The following is a 16,836-nucleotide window of genomic DNA, read 5'->3' on the forward strand; positions in this document are numbered from 1 at the left end:
CTATCATCTTCTGATCATGTTAACCCATCAAACTTGCCTCCCTCCTCTTCCATCTAGTCCAGCATCCCATCTTCACGGAGGCCAATCCAAGTCACAAGTACCTGACAATAACCCAAATAGTAGCAGCATTCCATGCCACTGATTCAAAGCATGCAGTGGCTTCTCCCAAGTCTGTCTCAACAGCAGTGTATGGACTTTCCTCCAGGAACCTGTCCAAACCTTTTTTTAAAAAAAAAACAGCTACATAACCGCTCGTACCGCATCCTCTGACAACGCGTTCCTGAGCGTAACTATTCTCCGAATGAAAAAAAAATATTTCCTTCTATTGGTTTTAAAAGTATTACTCCTGTAACTTCATCGAGGGTCCCCTAGTCTGTAAATCTTGATGCAGTAAAAAAAAAAAATTGATCCATTTGTACCCGTTCTACACCACTCAGGATTTTGTAGACTTTGATCATATCTCCCCTCAGCCGTCTCTTTTCCAAGCTGAAGAGCCCTGACCTTTTTAGTCTTTCCTCAAACGAGAGGAGTTCCATGCCCTTTATCACCTGGTCGCTCTTCTTTGAACCTTTTCTAGTGCTGCTATTTCATTTTTGAGATAAGGAGACCAGAACTGAACACAATATTCAAGGTGAGGTCCCACCATTGAGCGATACCATATCATTGCAATGCATTTTGTGTTTTAGATAAATCGCTAGTCTTTTCAAATCAAGAGCCAGGTTTTGCCAGCCTGTCCTATTAATCAATAATTAAGGAAGAAAAGGGATAGCAGCAAACAAGGGAGAATTAGAGAGATAACACAAATGCATGGGAAGGGGTATAATGCGGACCTGACGGACCTCGCGGATCTAAAACCGCACATCCTTAAAAATCTGAGGTCCGTGTCACTTGTAGTTTCTGGCTCTGACAGACCTCGATGACAATTTAGCGCTGACAGATCCGTCTCAGCATAGGGAGGGGAAAGTATTAGGATCCGTCAGCGCTAAAATGTCATCGAGGTCTGTCGGAGCCAGAGACTAAAAGTGGCGCAGACCTCAGATTTTTAAATTTACTGAAAACAAACACGAATGAGAATGGACAGCGCCCAGAAAGAATTCAGGTTTAAGCAGACCCCCATAGGCAGGGTGGGATAGGGATATAGCAAGCACAACCACCTCTCGGTTTAAAGGATTCATTTTAGAGCCGCTCCAGCACTAGTCTCTGGCTCCGACAGACCTCGATGACATTTTAGCGCTGACGGATTCTAATACTTTTCCCTCCCTATGCTGAGACGGATCCGTCAGAGCTAAATTGTCATTGAGGCCTGTCACAGCCAGAAACTACAAGTGGCCCGGACCTCAGATTTTTAAGGATGTGTGGTTTTAGATCCGCAAGGTCCGTCAGGTCCGCATTTTACCCCTTCCCCAAATGCATTGTTCAGACCCATTTTCATTTGCTGGACCTTTACTGGTGAAAAAGTTGCTTAAAAGCTTGTGCATTGCTACTGATTTGGGGCCCAATGCTCAAAAGTCCCCATTAAAATCCTATGTGCCGGCACATTTTCCGATTTCTAAACGATGAGCGCTGCTCAAAAAAAACCTCGCGTGCAAATGAGGTTCACGGAAATTCTATCAGATCAGTCATTGGAGAAAGCGACCGACACATTGCGCAGAATAGTTCACGGAAATAGGCATGAATGTGCGCATGAGCCAGGAAAAGCTAGGTCATAGGCATACATGAGCGTCAATCGTAGGCAGGCCTTATTGTAGAAACATAGAAAGTGACGGCAGAAAAAGGCCGAGGCCCATCGAGTCTGCCCACACTGCTGACCCACCTCCCCTATTTAATCGCTCTCTGATGACCTTTCCCTCGTAGAGATCCGACATGAGCATCCCATCTGTTCTTAAAATCCGGCACGCTGCTGGCCTCGATCACCTGCACTGGGAGCTTATTCCAGCTGTCAACCACTCTTTCGGTGAAGAAGTATTTCCTGGTGTCGCCATGAAACTTCCCGCCCTTTATTTTCAGCGGGTGTCCTCTGTGGCGGAGGGTCCTTTAAGAAGGAAAATATCATCTTCTCCCTCGATACGACCAGTGACATACTTAAACGTCTCAATCATGTCTCCTCTCTCCCTGCGTTCTTCGAGAGAGTATAGCTGCAATTCGTTCAGTCTTTCTTCGTATGATAGATCTTTAAGCCCCGAGACCATCCTGGTGGCCATCCGCTGTACCGACTCGACTCTCAGTACATCTTTACGGTAATGTGGCCTCCAGAATTGTACGCAGTACTCCAGATGAGGCCTCACCATGGTTCTGTACAAGGGCATTAGGACGTCGGGCTTCCGACTAACAAAGCTTCTCCGGCGCATCGTAGGCGCACACCATTGAGAGAGGGCGGAAAACTATCAATAAATCATGCAAATGTGAAAATGCAAGATGCATATGTTTTTTTCTACCCTGCTTTGGCAGGACATATGCAGTCGGCAGCTCCAGACATGCTGGTATACGCTTTTAATGAACATGCTTGAGACATGCTTTTTAACACGTGTATATTATATGGTGCCCCCAACCCTATAAAAGTATAATGAATATATCCATATATATATATATATATATATATATAATATATATATTATATATATATATATATTTTTTTTTTTACTTCCACCTCTCATGCGATCAGTAACCACAGATCTGCTGATATGCTTTTAACGAACGCACATGAGACACATGTGCCTGAGACTTGCTTTTAATATACATATATATTGTGTTCAATGCTACCGGTGCCTCCAGACCTGCCAGTAATTTTGAAGCATTAAAGGTTGGCGCTTCATTTTATGCATTGCCCGCCAAAATGCTTATTTTAATATTAATGAGCTCATACTACATTTCCGTAGTATTCTCGGAGGCTGCATGGAAAAGACCACACACAGCAATTTAGTGCATTGGAAGAGCCATACTGGGTCAGACCAATGGGTCTATCTAGCTCTGTTTCCTGTTTCCAACAGTGGCCAACCCAGGTCCCAAGTACCTGGCAGAAAACCAAAGAGTAGCAACATACCAGAGTTGAGATTGTGATGTCACAAAGCCTGATTCCACCAATGCCTAAGCGCCAACCTCATCAGTGATGTCACAATGGCTTGGTTCACATAATAATTGCCACACCAAGTCATAATGGTCCATCTAGCCCAGTTTCCATTATTTTATACTAGGGTTTTATCTTGAAGTTGTTAGTATCTGGAAAGTAAGCAAATTGTCTATAAATGTTGTATATTGTTTGAATAATGTACGTTTTTACCGTAATCTGCTTAGTTATAAGTGAGCAAGAAAACTGAAAATAAATAAATGGCAAATAAAGCACGTACAGAAAGCCACTCTAGATACATGAAGATCCGCATCATACAGAGATTTCAGGTTGGTGGGGCTCGGGCAAGACTGAATGTATATGGGGAAAACTTCCAAGGCAGGTTTAAAAAAAAAAAAAAAAAAAAAAAAGTGCTCATAACAGCAAGGATTTACATGTGAAAGTATCTTTTCTCCGATTTGGTTTCTGTTTGGTAGATATTAGTTTCATAGTGGGTCCCTTAATCTTAATACTGTTCAAAAGGGTGGTCTTCCTATTTACTCATTCTCCTACTCATTCTTTGAAGGACCTCCTTTCTTCCCCTGTAACCTTCTTCTTGTCTCCCCTATCTCCATCAGTTTCCTCCTCATCTTACTCTTGGCGAGTTCCTTCCTTATCTTTCTTCTCTAACACTGCCTTTCCTTTTATGGGTCATAGCTTCCTGCCACCTCTTTTGACCTCCTTGTCTCGTATCTTCCCCAGGTTTCTTCTTACATTTCCAGATTGCTCACCCTTAACGAGGTCACTTTCTATCTCTTTCCCTCCAGTTTCATATTTTCCCATCTCCTGTTGTGCAGAATCCAGTTTCAGAGATCTGTGCATTGATACGTACAATAATCGCACCTGTTCTTTCACAGATTAATCCTGGGAGCAAGGCCGCTCAGGCTAACCTATGCCCGGGAGATGTGATTCTGGCTATCAACGGCGAGAGCACAGAGAGCATGACTCACCTAGAAGCTCAAAACAAGATCAAAGGCTGCACCGACTATCTGACCCTGGCTGTGAGCAGGTATTGTGACTGAATGTACTGAGTCTCTCTTCAGTTTGGCTATCGCTGTACTCGTGTTTGCATTTAATCTCTCCATAAATATGAGGGCTGTGCAGCCAGATTTGCGTTTTGTATCATTTCCTGTGTGGCTTACGAGAATTTTTTTTGTTTAGGGCGTTTGTTTGTTTTTTGTGTTTTTTTTGCCCTTATAATTTAATTATGGCAGGAATATCATTATAATCCAAAACAAAAACCAGCATTTGATATTCTTTAAATCTTAACTTATATATAAATTTTTATTAAGCCTTCAGATCATGCCAACCACCAGCCAAATTATTCTTAGGCTTATTTTTTTATTGGCGTATTCATAGGGGACTTGTTCTTGAGAAAGCCTCAGGGCGAAACATGTTGAACTGATTGGTCCTACCCGATGTTTAAAGACTTAGCAGATAAAACTGCGATTGAAGCTAAGTAAAAAGTTTTTAAGTTTAGGAAGTGATTTTCACATATGAATTATGCACATGAATTGCACAGAGCACTTTAAAAAAATATAATTTAAGTCTGATGATGAGACATGCGCCAAAAAAAAAAAAAAATAGGCTAAGAATAATTTGGCTGGTGGTTGGCATGATCTGAAGACTTTAAATTAATAAAAATTTATATGTAAGATAAGTTTTTTTGTAAATCATTTTTATTGAAGTCAAACAGAGGGCAAAGGGCATACAAGAAAATAAAATATAAACATGATTACAAGCGGCTTAGAACAGTTCTCAGCACTGCAAAACTTTATAATACAAGGCAAGTAGCCGCACCAGCAAAAATCACCGTAATGGAATATCAAATGCTGTTTTTTTGTTTTGGATTATCTGAATTATTGACAGCGTTTTGAATAATACTGGGCTATATATTTAGACTGTTAGGAATATCATTATAACATAGAAACATGATGGCAGGTAATGACCAAATTGCCCATCCAGTTTGCCCATCCTCAGCAGCTACTTGTATCGTAAACTTATACTGAAATCATGGCAAATCTAGTACAAATCGTAACCTAACTGTACCTGTAACTCATTTTGAACTCTTTGGGGGAAAATGGGATAGAATTATTTAATTTGTTTTCTGTCTCCTGCTTTCCCTAGGAAATCCCACGTGACTATCCCAGGCTTTCTTGAATTCAGACACAGTCTCTGTCCCCGCCACCTCTTCCGGGAGACTGTTCCAAGCATCCACCACCCTTTCCGTAAAAAAGTATTTCCTCAGATTACTCCAGAGCCTCTCGCCTCTTAACTTCATCCTCTGCCCTCTCATTGCAGAGTTTCCTTTCAAATGAAAGAGACTCATCTCATGTGCATTTACATTACGTAGATATTTAAACGTCTCTATCATATCTCCTCTCTCCTCCAAAGCCTTATTTATTCAATTTTCTATACCATTCTCCCAGGAGAGCTCAGAACGGTTTACATGACTTTTATTCAGGTGTGCAGGCATTTTGACTTGTCTGTCCTGGCAGGCGCGCAATCTATCTAATATTGGGGGGGGGGGGGGGATTAAGTGACTTGCCCAGAGTCATAAGGAGCAGCGTGGGTTTGAACCCACAACCTCAGGGTGTTGAGGCTGTGGCTTTAGCCACTACACCACACTCTTAGGCGCATTGGCAGTTTGTTCCGAATGAGAGGTCCCTGAAATTCGAAGGTGGTTTTGAATATCTTCTCCGTCATACTTGTTGAGGAGATGGGAAGGCTAGTTTGTAGCATTGTGCAGTGCGTGAGTTGAAGAAGGAATGTGAGACTTTAACGTCGTATACATCCATTATTCAATCACAATGTCTCAAGTTAGGGTGAACAAGGATGCACTTCTTGCCAAGGTGAATATTGAATCTGCTTTCTGCTTTTTACCCATTCATCCTGTGTCGTCCTCTCTTTTGTGGGTTTTTTTCACTGAAAGGCAACTTCTGTTTTGATAAATGTATGCTCATGGGTTGTTCCCTGTCTTGTTCTCTGTTTGAAACATTCCATTCATTTTGCATTGGGTATTGTGTTGGAAAAGCAAACTGTCCTCAATGGTACATTCCTTGGATGACTTTCATTTTGTCAGCCCTGTCTTCAGTGATAGTTGTTGGACTTTATTACAAAGCTCTCCGGCACTAGCCTTTGAATTTGGCATTCCACTCGCATGAGAATAAACCGTTGTCCCTAAGAACATAAGAACTGCCCTACTGGGAAAGACCGAAGTTCTAGTAAGCCTCGTATTCTATTTCCAAAAGTGGCCAACCCAAGTCCCAAGATCCTACCTAGATCCCAAGTAGAGTGCAACAGAATCCTCCCAACCCCCACAGCTGCTCCTGAAAGCAAAGACCGTCAACAGGACATGGAACCAGAGAGGCCACATGGACTTCATCTGCTTACATGTGCCATGTTTTTATAATGGCATCATCTGTTGTAAGAAAACCACGAGAGACTCCAAAATAAACTAGCATCCAATACCATTCCCTCTGCCTATGTAAGCAACAGATCTGACAATCGGCCATGTTGCTTTTAGGTGTTGACTTAATTCTTAGAAAAGGGAAATATTCAAATCCTCTTCTGGTGGAACAAAAATCATTTGGGGCCAGATTCCGTACAAGGCATGTAAATCGGTACCTGCCTTAATTACCTAAATGAGCTTTAACAAGCTCATAATTGGACAAAAAAAATTGAATTGGCCAATAGGCGCCTACGTGATTCTATAAAACGTAGGCGCCTATCACATGGTGCCTAGCGGTGCTTAATGCCTAAATGGACGTGTACGGAGTGGAGACATAGGTAAGCACCGCTAGGCAGGATTTCTTAAAAGAACTTAGGCACCTTCAAAGTAGGTCAGTAAAACCCGACTTTACCAGCACCTACGTTTTGCGATAGGCGCCAAATAAGGTGTGATTTTGTAAACGGTGCCTAAGCGTGATTGCGTAGTAACGCAGCTCAATAGAAGAAGAGCAGTAAGAAGTTTCCACGACGATACAAACCACACGCACACAAAAGCAGGAATAAACAAGATGCTTCTGGCGTGCCAAAGCAGCTCCTGATTGGTGTAGCCTGACTTTAGTACCAGGAAGAGGCAGTTGGTAAATACTAAGCATGAGCCCGCACCCGCCGGTGCCACAGCTACCCTCTCCTGCCTTCGATCTGCTACTAAACCGGAACGGAACCCCCGTGAATTTCAGGGGAGTACTATATTAGCTATCTTGCCCCACAGGAAGCTGCCGTGGGATCTGAAGATGAGATGTGTCATTATTGCTTTCTACTGAAAATCTCAAGTGCATTCCCTCCTTCCTGCACCTGTCCTTAACCCAGAGACATGACACGGAGCCCAATATTCATATTCTGCAAATCCTTTAATATCTGGAGGCAAAACCCACTGTTCTAATCATTAGGCTAACTCTTCCCCTCATTTTTAAAGTAGTTATAACTACTTTAAAAATGAGGGGAAGAGTTAGCCTAATGAGATATATATATATATATATATATATATATATATATAATATATATATACATTATACATAATAAAAGGCTAAGCGCGCATGCGCTGTCAAAAATCCGTGAGTCCTGGTGGCGTGAGCTGTGCTTCTGTGCCAGTGCTCACGGCGCCTGCGCTAGCGCGTGTGCCAGCGACTCCTCCCTCCCACTGCCGGTCCTCTTCAAAGCGGCCTGCTGAGGTTCGCCAGCCACTGTAGCGAACCTTGCAGGCCGCTCTAGCAAATCCAGGGAGGCAAAGGCGGGACGGAGGCTGCAATCGGCAGCGGCTGCTGCTACTCCTCCAGCCGCCTAGCTCCCCCCTCTGCCCAGTCCTCTCTGCTCCGGTGGCCCGCGCAGGAGAAGGAATGGATGAAGCAGGGAGACTGTGCAAAGGGAAACAAGGGGTTGACGGGACGGAAAGGGAGGGGGAGGAAGCCGAGGAATCTCTACCACCCGTTAATGTAACGGGCTTAAAGACTATTATATATATATATATCCCTGTCTGTTTCCTCTAAGAACCAGAGGTTACAGGAGGGGAGAAAGGCTCAGCCTCTTCTGGTCTGCAGGTTATTCACATTGCTTGCTGGGTTTAAATCCAGATGTTAACTCTCCAGAGTGTTTTCTTTCGCAGCGTTTCAAGCATTTCCACATGTTCCAGAAGGTTGGGCTTTTGCTTTACTTCATCCAGAGTTCTCTGCTATCTGAACCTTGGTCCCGTCAGCCTGAGAGGCTGTCGGAAGTCACAGCGTTCCTTCTTGCGGAATTAAAAACAAAACTGCTTCTGGTTTTAATTCTGCAGCAGGGCTGTAACTAGAGCGAGATGGATGAGCAGAAAAATGACTGAAATGCAGGCGTGCTGCAGTGTTGGATGAAAAGCCAGGAAGATTGCTGCTTCTGGGCTGTGCAGGGTGCAAAGGAGAGAGGAGAGGGAGTCGGAGGAGGACCTGGAGGGGAAGGGAAGGGATTATGTGGGAGCACAGATGAGAGCATAATTACGATTGTCTGTCCTAGCGTGTTAAAATACCTAATTATAGCTTCTGTTTCACAGCACGAACTGCAGATCTAAAGCTTTCTTCTTTCTAAAGAACATAAGAATAGCCTCACTGGGTCAAACCAATGGTCCATCAAGCCTAGTAGCCCATTCCCACGGGTGGCCAATCCAGGTCACCAGTACCTGGCCAAAACCCAAGGTGTAGCAATATTCCATGCTACTGATACAGGGCAAGCAGTGGCTTTCTCAATAACAGACTATAGACTTTTCCTCCAGGAACTTGTCCAAACCTTCCTTGAAACCAGCTACGCTATCCGCTCTTACCACATCTGGCAACACGTTCCAGAGCTTAACTATTCTCCGAGTGAAAAAAATTTCCTCCAATTGGTTTTCAAAGTATTTCCCTGTAACTTCATCGAGTGTCCCTCTAGTCTTTGTAATTTTTGACGGCATGAAAAATCAATCCCGTTCTACTCCACTCAGCATTTTGTAGACTTCAATCCTATCTCCCCCTCAGCCGTCTCTTTTCCAAGCCGAAGAGCCCTAACCTTTTTAGTCTTTCCTCATACGGGAGGAGTTCCATCCCCTTTACCATTTTGGTCGCTCTTCTTTGAACCTTTTCTAGCGCCACTATATCTTTCTTGAGATAAAGAGACCAGAATTGAACGCAATACCGCGTTAGGCAGTTCGTGCAAGCTATAATGTGAATGCACCTCTCAAAAATATTTGCTAAAGTGCAAGTTAATGCATGCTAAAAGGCAAAACACATTTTGAGGTAGGTTATTTTTATCGAACTAAGCATGCATTAGGGCTTAATAAGGGTCCCTATGTAAATTGTATCTGTGTTTGAAAAATATTCATTTCAAGCTCATATGTGAAAGTGTGGATTATAAACTGAAATAAATAGGACAAGCTCCAGGCCCCCTTTCTCTAGCAGACAAGAGCAGTGATTGCTTCTCTCTCTTCTAGCAGACTGTACTAGCTGGTATTTAAGGAGGAAATTACAGACCGTCTCTGAAGATAAGCCACGTAGGGACTGGGTTTGATTCGTGGCTCAGGTCTGCCACTCCTGGGTTGATCAAAACTGGGAATGCTGCAAGGAGAGGGCGCCCCACAGATTGATGGGATCAGGTTTCCTGAAGGAGCCCAGCCCAGGACTATCACTACAATGACCGGACTAGTTAATCTGAGGAGGGGGATAAGGGATATCAAATAGATGAAAAATCCCTGGGTAGTTGCTACTGAATGCTCAGGGCATCGGGATCCAAAGTCTGCGTCTAATCTGAGCTGCAAGTCCAAAGGAGCAGGAGGAAATGGAAAAAGAATAAAAGCAAATTTCATATAATTACAGAGTCTTTACAAGCAGTTTTTTTTTTTAAAGAAATTGGTTTGCAGAGAGATTTCTGTTCATAATTGAGGAGAGCAAGCAGCCTTAACATTATATCTGTCAAATTATAGTCAACCTGCCCTCGAGGAAGCTACATTTATTTATTCCGTTTTCTATACCGTTCTTCCAGGGAAGTTCAGATTAATTTATTCAAGCACTGAAGCATTTTTCCCTATCTAATATACATGGGGCAGTTGGGGATTAAGTGGGTTGCCCGGAGTCACAAGGAGCAGCGTGGTTTTGAACCCACAACCTCAGGGGGCAGAGGCTGTCGCTTTAACCACTGCACCACATCCCCCTAAACAAAGGCTATTTCTGATTGCTATAAGGGCATGCGAATAGACCTAGTACCTATTAATCACAGTCACAGAGTTAATTTTGTTTTATTTTTCTTAACTCTTCAGTTTCATTCCCTTAAAGTGCTACTTAGCCGGTTTTCCTGCTTTTAATTATTTCAGGGTGCTGTTAATTCAGACGTGTACATGTCACGGGCTCTGCAATACCTGAGATGCTGTTTACAAAGCCTGCAAAAAAAAATGTATGAGTGGCATCCTGGAAACGAACTAGAAAAGCAGATTCAAATTAAGGGCATAGATCCCTTTTACTTACTTTATTTTAATTGCTGCTATCAATAAAGAACAGTGAGCTGAGGGGTTTTTTTTCTAAGTGAAAGAATAGTCAGAATGATAAATAGACATTAAGGAAATAAACCTTGGAAATGTTTTCAGTTTGCTTCATCAAGACAGTTTCCACTGAAACTTCTTTCCAAGCTGAAAGCCAAGTTGAGAGGCGATGACCCCAGCAACAGAAAATAATGCATGGACAGTGCACGGTTCAGATTTTCTTGTAAAAAAACAGCTGGCGTATGGTATGCCTAGAAGACAGCAATAGTGGAGATGACCTGATCATTTACATATAGATTTAAATACTGGGGAGTTGCCTGCTGGGAAGGACCTGTAGTGTCACCCTGATATTAAGAGGAATCTCTTCCCGTGACCTTCAGACTGAAAGAAACCACAGGGAGAGCTTGGCAGGAGCTAGGGTGAAAGTCTATAAATGGCGCTTGAATCTCAGTGCTGGAAAATTCAGTGTTGAGTGCTATTCTGTAAAGGGCGCGTGCGTAGAGTGGCTTATCATGCCTAACTGTGCGCTGGACTTATGCCAGCTAAAACCTAGTGTAAATCCTGGTCTACTTGGCACTGGCCTTACTCCCCCAACTTCTGGACTTGTCATGGAAGCCCCCCACTCCAGCCAATCCAGAACCCTGATAGAATTGTAGAGAATGAAGACGTCGTGTTCCCGCTGATGCACAGCTGAAGGCTATAAAATGAAGCCTAGTGAAACCCCCCAAAAAGACCCAAGAGCAGCATTGCCGATGGAAATATCGGTGCCAAGTAGAGTAGAATAGCGTGTGCCTTCCTGATGCAGCCGATAGGGCGAAACATAACATGTCAAAGGCTTTGTTATGAAAAAAATACTGCAATATCAGTTAAAAAAAAAAAAAAAAAAAAGCTTAAGGTAAGTATATTATTTTGATATTTGAATGAGTGAAGTTATTCTATTGGACTATGAAAAAAAACCAGTATGCTTTAAAAAATTAAAACAAATAACTGAGGACCAATGAGGGGGAGAAGCTTGTATATCTGAAGGAATGGTCTTTGAAGGAATGTTATTTAAAGATTAGTGCAGTGGTTCCCAACTCTGTCCTGGAGGACCCCCAGGCCATTCGGGTTTTCAGGATACCCTAATGAATATGCATGAGAGAGATCTGTATATAATGGAGGTGCCAGGCATGCAAATCTGCTCTGTGCATATTTGTTACAAGTCAAGTTGGGGCTATCCTGAAAACCCAACTGGCCTGGGGGTCCACCAGGACAGGGTTGGGAACCAGTGGATCAGTGGGAAGTTTTATGTGATGAATTGATAAATTATTCTAGACATCAGTGGAGAGAAGACCCTGAGGAACTAAGAAACGCAATCGGAAACCAAGAAACGGTGGCAGAAAGAGGGAAAATGATCAGTAAATTTCCATCCTATGAGCTCCAGAAGGAAGCACTAACAAGGTTTACAGGTTTATTTATTTGATAAGACGCTATTTCACTATACAAAGAAGTATAAACGGTGTGTTGTTGTTGGGTGCCATCGAGTCATGCTCGCGTCCTAGCGACCTGATGAATTGCGGATCGAAAAAGAAATCGGTTTTGTCCTCCAGCGTCATCTCCATGGTTGTTTTCAACGTGGCCAGTCATCTGGTTGCAGGTCACCTGCTTCGCCTGGTTCCTTTGATCTTCCCAAACATGATGTCCTTCTAAAGTGATCTCTCCCATCGACTCGTGCTTGAGTTCTAGCAGATCTAAAAAGAAATCGGTTTTGTGCTAGTCTGGAAAGGTCCTCCAGCGTCATCCCCATGGTTGTTTTCAACGTGGCCAGTCATCTGGTTGCAGGTCACCCACTTTGCCTGGTTCCTTTGATCTTCCCAAACATGATGTTCTTTTCCAGTGATCTCTCCCATCGACTCGTGCTTGAGTTCTAGCAGATCTAAAAAGAAATCGGTTTTGTGCTAGTCCGGAAAGGTCCTCCAGCATCATCCCCATGGTTGTTTTCAATGTGTCCAGCCATCTGATTGCAGGTCAGCCTCTTCGCCTAGTTCCTTCCCAAACATGATGTCCTCCTCCAGTGATCTCTCTCTTCTGATGGTGTGACCAAAATAAGACAGTCGTAACTTCATCATTTGGGCTTCGAGTGACATAGCCAGTTTGATCTCTTCCAGAATCTATTTTTTTTCTTCTGGCGGACCACGGCACGAATAAAATCCTTCTCCAGCTCCAAAGTTCAAATGAGTCGATCTTCTTTCTGTCTTGTTTCGCATCCGTAACGGACCACTGAGAAAATGAGTACATGGACAAGTCTGACCTTCGTTTGGAGTGTTCCCTTCTTGCCTTTGAATACTTTGTCGAGAGTCTTCATTGAAGAGCAACCAAGTGCTATTCTCGGAGTGTTTCCATCCCTGCTAGTTGCTTCCTTGTTTATGAAAGAGCCCAGGAGACTGAAATCCTTTACAACTGCTATTCTATCGCCTTCAAGCTTAAAATCTTCATCATTTTCCGTGTACATTTAAATTAAAAAACAAATAAGAAGAAAAGAAAAGAACGCAAGAGCACTGCCAGCAAGTTTGAGAGGTTGCAATTGTTCCCGCCCTACCCTGGCTTAGGAGCAAAGTTGATCCCTGTCTTGTTATGGGCAAAATTCACTCATTTGGATCCTTTGTTTATCCTTACAGCAAAAGCAAACATCTTTGAAATGTTAAGTTTCAATAGCAGCTATTAGGCTGCTGTCTTTCTGCTTTGTGGTTTTCTGGTGTTGAAAGATGTCTATATATTAACATTTTAAATAGTTAAAAAACCCATATGAGGAAAAATATCTTACCAAAGAAGCACCCTGCATCTTCGTGCCATTCTGGAATGCGCTCGCCTCTTCACATGTCTTATCTTTGGGCTCTGAGTTTTCTTGACGGTTTCTCCTTCCCCAATGTATGCATTATTCGCCAGGAATAAATTTAGCCTGACAAAGAATTGTTTGTGTGTTAAAGGCCTCTTATGTAATTACCCAGTGGGTTATGTACAAGAAAGAATGTATGGACTTTTACCTGCATCACAGTGGTGTGCGGTGAGGCCTTTCAGGGGATTCAGTGAATCCCCAGCTCTACAGCCTTGCTTTTTTTTTTTTTTAATTTTTTTTGTTTACTTTTTGCATCATGCGCTTTGATTTGTTGAGGAGGCAGTTAGGGCGCTGGTCTTTGACCAGAGGGCCGCCGCGTGACCGGACTGCTGGGCACGATGGACCACAGGTCTGACCCAGCAGCGGCAATTCTTATGTTCTTATGCTCAACCAGTCAAACTGCATCAAACAAAAAGTGAACCCCCCAAAAAAAGCAGGGCTCTTGGGACTGAGGATTCTCCGAACCCCGCTGAATGCCTTGACAATAATGATCTGAATTTGATTGGCTGAGCAGCATCTGCCTGTTGCTTGCTCAACGAATCAAATTCAAACAGTGCCCTCAGGGCCTTTAGGGGGCGGGGCGAATCCCCTGAAGGCCCTGAGCATGTGCCACTGATGATTCATGTGTAGACATGGGCATGTAGTTTGGGGCAGAGCATGTGGACTAGATTCAGCAACCAGCAATCAATAACTGCACTGAAACAATCTGCGTGGAGCACTCCGAGCTGGGCACTGTATATAGAATAGTGCCTTGCACCAGTTTCCATGCAAGGATTTACCCCAGCTGAAACCTGGTATGTAGGCATGGATCCTTAGTATTGAGCAACGGCCCTGACTCAGCTATGGCCACGCCCTCTTGAGTTTTACACTATAAAATTTGCATGCAGATCTTTAGAGAATAGCACTTAGTATAGGGTTACCAGGTGTCCAGATTTCGCCGGACATGTCCGGGGACCTAGATGGCTTTTCAAAACTCGGCCCTTTGTCTGGGTTTTGAAAAGCTTCCCGACAAGATCGCGTTGGGAATGGGCATCTGCGCGGACACAATGCGGTGACGTCTCATGCGTGGATGCCATCTGGGGCTGGGGATGGAATGGGGCATGACAGAGGCGGAACTGATGGGGCATAGCAGAAACGGAACTGAGCAGTCCTGGGGGGCGTGGCAATGGGTCTGGATTTTCCCGAAGGAAAATTTTGGTAACCTTAACTTAGCAAGATGCATGTACAAATCCAAAATGTCGCCAATCAACCCTGATCATTGATTGGCTAACAAGGCAACTAATAATTGAGCGCCAACAATGTAGTTGTGCGTGCATCTCAGGATTGCGCAGAATTTTGCACACAGAAATTTACATGCTCCCCCCCTTAACTACGCCACTGGGGGGGGTGATTAAGATATATTTCCCCTTTAAAAATGACTCTGCCCGCAGAAAGTGCCCACTTAGGCTCGGATTCTGCAAATGGCGCCATGATTGGTGGCCGCCTCCAAAAGCAGCGTCAATTGCGTGTCAGATCACTCAACGGCACCATTTCCAGAATCACGGCATATGTCAGTAATGTAGTTCAGAATTTTAAAGGCCTACATTACTAGGGTTACCAGACGTTCCTTCGGGAAAATCCAGACCCATGGCCATACCTCCAGGACCGCCCAGTTCCGCTCACAGCCCTGCCTCCAGAGTGCCAGGTTTTGAAAAGCTGTCTGGACCCCTGGACATGTCTGGGGAAACCTGGACATCTGGTAATTCTATATGTTACCAGTGCCTATGTTACATGTGAATTGTGTCTACAGAGGCGCCTAAGGTTGCTTCCAGCCGAAACTACGCCTACTGTGACCTCTCTAGTCACGGTTCTGGTGCTTTTTGGCGCCCAGGAAAAAAGTTGTCAGTGGGAAAGAATCACTTTCTCAGATGTGATGCTCTAATAAAGAGTGAGCGAAGTCACAAAAGAACCATCGTGCCCAGCAGTCCGCTCACGTGGCAGCCCTTAGGTCAAAGACCAATATCCTAACTGAGACTAGCTTTACCTGCGTAAGTTCTGGTTCAGCAGGAACTTGTCTAACTTTGTCTTGAATCCCTGGAGGGTGTTTTCCCCTATGACAGACTCCGGAAAAGCGTTCCTGTTTTCCACCACTCTCTGGGTGAAGAAGAACTTCCTTACGTTTGGATGGAATCTATCCCCTTTTAACTTTAGAGAGTGCCCTCTCGTTCTCCCTACCTTGGAGAGGTTGAACAACCTGTCTTTATCTACTTTGTCTTGAATCCCTGGAGGGTGTTTCCCCCTACAACAGCCTCTGGAAGAGCTTTCCAGTTTTCCACCACTCTTTGGGTGAAGAAGAACTTCCTTACGTTTGTACGGAATCTATCCCCTTTCAACTTTAGACTGCCCTCTTGTTCTCCCTACCTTGGAGAAGGTGAATAACCTGTCTTTATCTACTAAGTCTATTCCCTTCATTATCTTGAATGTTTCGATCATGTCCCCTCTCAGTCTCAGAAGAAGGCCCGGTTTCTCTAGCCTTTCACTGTATGGCAACTCCTCCAGTCCCTTAAACATTTTAGTCGCTCTTCTCTGGACCCTTTTGAGCAATACTATGTCCTTTTTCATGTACGTCGACCAGTGTTGGACGCAGTATTCCAGGTGGGAGTGTACCATGGCCCGGTACAGTGGCATGATAACCTTCTCCTATCTGTTCGTGATCCCCTTCTTAATCATTGCTAGCATTTTGTTCGCCTTTTTTGCCGCCGCACGGCTTCATTGACTTGTCGACCAGTACTCCCAAGTCTCTTTCCTGGGGGGTCTCTCCAAGAACTGCACCGGACATCCTGTATTCATGTGTAAGATTTTTGTTACCAACATGCATCAGCTTGCACTTATCCACATGGAACCTCATTTTCCATTTCGCTGCCCATTCCTCGAGGGTGTTTATGTCTCGTTGGTTTTCGTAATCTTTCTGTGTCCTTACCACTCTGAATAACTTTGTATCGTCCGCAAATTTAATCACCTCGCTCGTCGTACCAATTTCCAGGTCGTTTATAAATATGTTGAAGAGCACGGGCCCGAGCACTGAACCTTGCGGCACTCCACTCGGGACGCTTTTCCAGTCTGAGTATTGTCCATTTACCCCCACTCTCTGTTTCCTATCCGCCAACCAGTTTTTAATCCACGTGATTATATCGCCCTCGATTCCATGGCTGTCAATTTTTCGAAGTAGTCTTTCATGTGGGACCTTGTTAAACACCTTCTGAAAATCCAGATATACAATGTCGACCGGGTCACCTTTGTCTATCTGCTTGTTTACTCCCTCGAAGAAGTGCAGTAAGTTTGTCAAGCAAGACCTTCCTTTGCTGAAGCCGTGCTGGCTGGTCCTCATCAGATTGTGTC

General features: G+C 43.9%; 1 protein-coding gene across 1 annotated transcript in view; it reads left to right on the top strand.

Annotated features, from left to right (window-relative positions):
- Positions 1-16,836, top strand: part of PDLIM4 (PDZ and LIM domain 4) — a 90,715-nt gene that overhangs the window by 30,916 nt on the left and 42,963 nt on the right. Inside the window, exon 2 of the mRNA XM_033927476.1 lies at positions 3,961-4,112. Within this exon, the coding sequence (XP_033783367.1) occupies positions 3,961-4,112 (152 nt within the window). The remainder of the gene's footprint in view (positions 1-3,960; positions 4,113-16,836) is intronic.

This window comes from Geotrypetes seraphini, chromosome 18, assembly GCF_902459505.1.
Source record: "Geotrypetes seraphini chromosome 18, aGeoSer1.1, whole genome shotgun sequence".
Classification (NCBI taxonomy): domain Eukaryota; kingdom Metazoa; phylum Chordata; class Amphibia; order Gymnophiona; family Dermophiidae; genus Geotrypetes; species Geotrypetes seraphini.